Source organism: Populus nigra, chromosome 4 (genome assembly GCF_951802175.1).
Source record: "Populus nigra chromosome 4, ddPopNigr1.1, whole genome shotgun sequence".
Classification (NCBI taxonomy): Eukaryota; Viridiplantae; Streptophyta; class Magnoliopsida; order Malpighiales; family Salicaceae; genus Populus; species Populus nigra.
The window spans coordinates 21743216-21746402 of NC_084855.1; the positions used below are offsets into that span (position 1 = coordinate 21743216).

Here is a 3187-nt window from a genome sequence, read left to right on the forward strand (position 1 = left end):
ATCTAAAAACACTAAAAAATATTAATTTAAAATAAATAAAAAATAAAAAAATTTAATTTTTTTTTAAAACACTTTTGAAAACAATTAGTCACTTGGTTAATTAAAAAATTACTTTAAATTTTTATTAACAGGAAGGATTACAACTTTATTCGAATCTAATGAATATCTATTTAAAACCGATTTGAATTATTAGTACTTTTGTATAATAATTATTTTGAATTGGGTATGTATATTCAAAATTCTTACATAAGGTATAAATATTATTAAAAAAACCTAAAATTTTATTCAAATCTAAATTTTATTAAAAAAATATACAATAGTATTACCCTCTCTCTCTCTCTCTATATATATATATATATATATATATCTATATATATATCTAAAATCATATGGATATATAAATTTAGTATTCAATAAATAATAAATAGAATATGAATATAAAATATAAAATATAAATACTTTCTTTAATATAAATAAAAGTATAAATATAAAAAAATTAATACATGTGAATATCCATTTCCAACCATTATCACAACAGTTAAACCCAACGGAAAACCTTGGTTGTTTCAAAGTTGTTCGAGACCTCTACTAACCCTGACTTGATCTCTGGAATGGTATTATGATGTTTTTAGAATTGCATTTTAAATATTGTTTTATGAAAATTTAATTTTTTTATTTAAAATAATTTTTTTATATTTTTAAAATCGTTTTAATATACTTATGTTAAAATAATTTTTTAAAAATAAAAAAATTATTTTATTATATTTTCAAAATAAAAAAATATTTATAAAAACAATGCATCTTATATATACCAATTTAAAAATTAATAACGGTTGGTTCAAGTAATTTAACACTTATATCTTTTAAATAAAATATACCATCACCGAAGAGTTTTACCCCATAATTAATAGACCTAACTTTACCGGATATGTAAGGATGAAATGAACTTTTAAATATCAAGATTTTTTTTAAAATATCAATTTAGAAGTCTTGCGTCTTACACCAAGAAGAATACAAAACGCATCACTTGCGTGGAATGAAGACAAAAGGCGGAAAATTATCACTCTACTTCCCCTCCACAAACTCAAGAAATATGAATTATCTACAGCCACTACCTTCCCTTTTAGCCATATCTCCTTCTCCCATTAGCCTAAGCCCTCCCTTGTTAAAGCAAACACCAATCAAGTAGCCATGCTAATAAGCTTATCTTCCTCTCTATCCCCTTCCCCTTCGTCTTCTCTCCCAAGATTCTCTAACTCAAAGTCACCCATTTTAGAGTCATCCTCATTAAAGCGCAAAACCACCCATTTTTTTAAACCTCTTTCCTCTTCGCTTTGCTATTCATCAAACCTCAATTCTCACTCCAAGACTCCCCTTTTCACCAGATGCCCTCTTGGGAAAAGGTTGGACTTTAGGTCATGGGCTGTCTCTGGATTTGACTTAGGGAACTTTGAATCTGTTTTAGAGGCAGTTGGAGTGTTGACAGCCATTATTGTTGTTCATGAAAGTGGTCATTTCCTTGCTGCTTATCTACAGGGTATTCATGTAAGTAAATTTGCTGTTGGGTTTGGTCCAATTTTAGCTAAATTTAATGCAAGGAACGTTGAATATTCTATTAGAGCTTTTCCTTTGGGTGGGTTTGTGGGGTTTCCTGATAATGATCCGGAGAGCGATATACCAGTAGATGATGAGAATTTGCTTAAGAATAGACCGATATTGGATAGAACGATAGTGATATCAGCTGGTGTTATTGCCAATATCATCTTTGCTTATGCTATAATCCTTGCTCAAGTATTATCAGTTGGTTTGCCTGTGCAAGAGGCCTTTCCTGGGGTGCTTGTTCCTGAAGTTCGAGCCTTTTCTGCTGCTTCCCGTGATGGGTTGCTTCCCGGCGATGTAATTCTTGCTGTTAATGGAACGAATTTGCCTAAAACTGGGCCCAATGCAGTATCCGAGGTTGTTTATGTCATTAAGAGTAGTCCTAACAAGAATGTGTTGCTTAAGGTTGAGAGGGGGGAACAGAATTTTGAAATTGGCGTCACCCCGGATGAGAGTTTTGATGGAACAGGTAAAATTGGAGTTCAATTATCAAACAATGTAAAGATTACCAAGGTTATAGCTAAGAACATCTTCGAGGCATTTAATTTTGCTGGAGAAGAATTTTGGGGTCTTTCATCCAATGTGGTGGATAGCTTGAAACAAACTTTTTCAAACTTCTCTCAATCAGCAAGCAAGGTATCAGGTCCAGTCGCTATAATTGCTGTTGGTGCAGAAGTTGCAAGGTCAAATATTGATGGACTTTACCAATTTGCAGCTGTGCTCAATATTAATCTTGCAGTGATAAACCTCCTTCCATTACCTGCTTTGGATGGGGGCTCCCTGGCCTTCATTCTCATAGAAGCAGCTAGGGGTGGGAGAAAACTCCCTTTAGAAATAGAGCAGCGGATTATGTCATCCGGGATCGTGCTTGTTATTACCCTCGGATTTTTTCTTATTGTTCGGGATACCCTAAACCTTGATTTCATCAAAGATATGTTGTGATAATTTGTTAAGGCATCCAAATTGAAAATGAGTTCAAATGGTTCGTCGCTGGTTTCTCATCTGTTTGCTTGATGGTGATGTCTCAAGGTGGAGATACTAAAGACTCTTTGTTCCTTGTTCCTAATCGGCTGTGAAAGAGGTATTCATGACTTGTTCACAGTTACTATCATCTTATGTGGATCTTTCTTGTAATTCTGTCACTGTAATTTCTTAACTGTTTACGGCAGCACTATAATGGGTTTTACAGTTCCATTCCCAAAATTCTGTAAAGATATCTATAGAAATTACATTCTTTTAGAATTGCTCCTTGCTAATTGAGCTCTCTTGGAATGAAACAGAAAATGCCAATTTGGTAATATATTTTGTTGATTGTAACAGAAATAAAAGCAAATAATTAGAGAGAAAGCTTCATATTAGTAAAAATCTTGACAATAAATTTTAATTCTCTAAGGATAAACAATGAGAAGTCTGAAAACTGCACCACAGAATTTAGTTCAACTCCTCAGCTTTATTATCTCTGATAGACCAACCTAAATTTTGAGTAGGTGCATCAACCAGTACTGAGCATTAACAGAATGAAGCAAGATGATGTTTACTGAAACCTAAATCTCAGTCTGTAGGTTTACTTTATTGAGAGAAGCTTTAG

The 3187-nt window shown here is 32.5% G+C and overlaps 1 protein-coding gene across 1 annotated transcript; it reads left to right on the forward strand.

Moving 5' to 3' along the window:
- Positions 1-1096: 1096 nt before the first annotated feature.
- On the forward strand, positions 1097-2841 carry LOC133690789 (membrane metalloprotease ARASP, chloroplastic-like). Its single transcript, XM_062111051.1, has one exon. The coding sequence runs from the start codon at positions 1192-1194 to the stop codon at positions 2539-2541; it is 1350 nt and encodes a 449-aa protein (XP_061967035.1). The 5' UTR covers positions 1097-1191; the 3' UTR covers positions 2542-2841.
- The last annotated feature ends 346 nt before the right edge of the window (positions 2842-3187 follow it).

What these genes read in the sequence shown, in the direction of transcription:
- LOC133690789 (XM_062111051.1), top strand. Translation starts at nt 1,192, where the DNA reads ATGCTAATAAGCTTATCTTCCTCTCTATCCCCTTCCCCTTCGTCTTCT.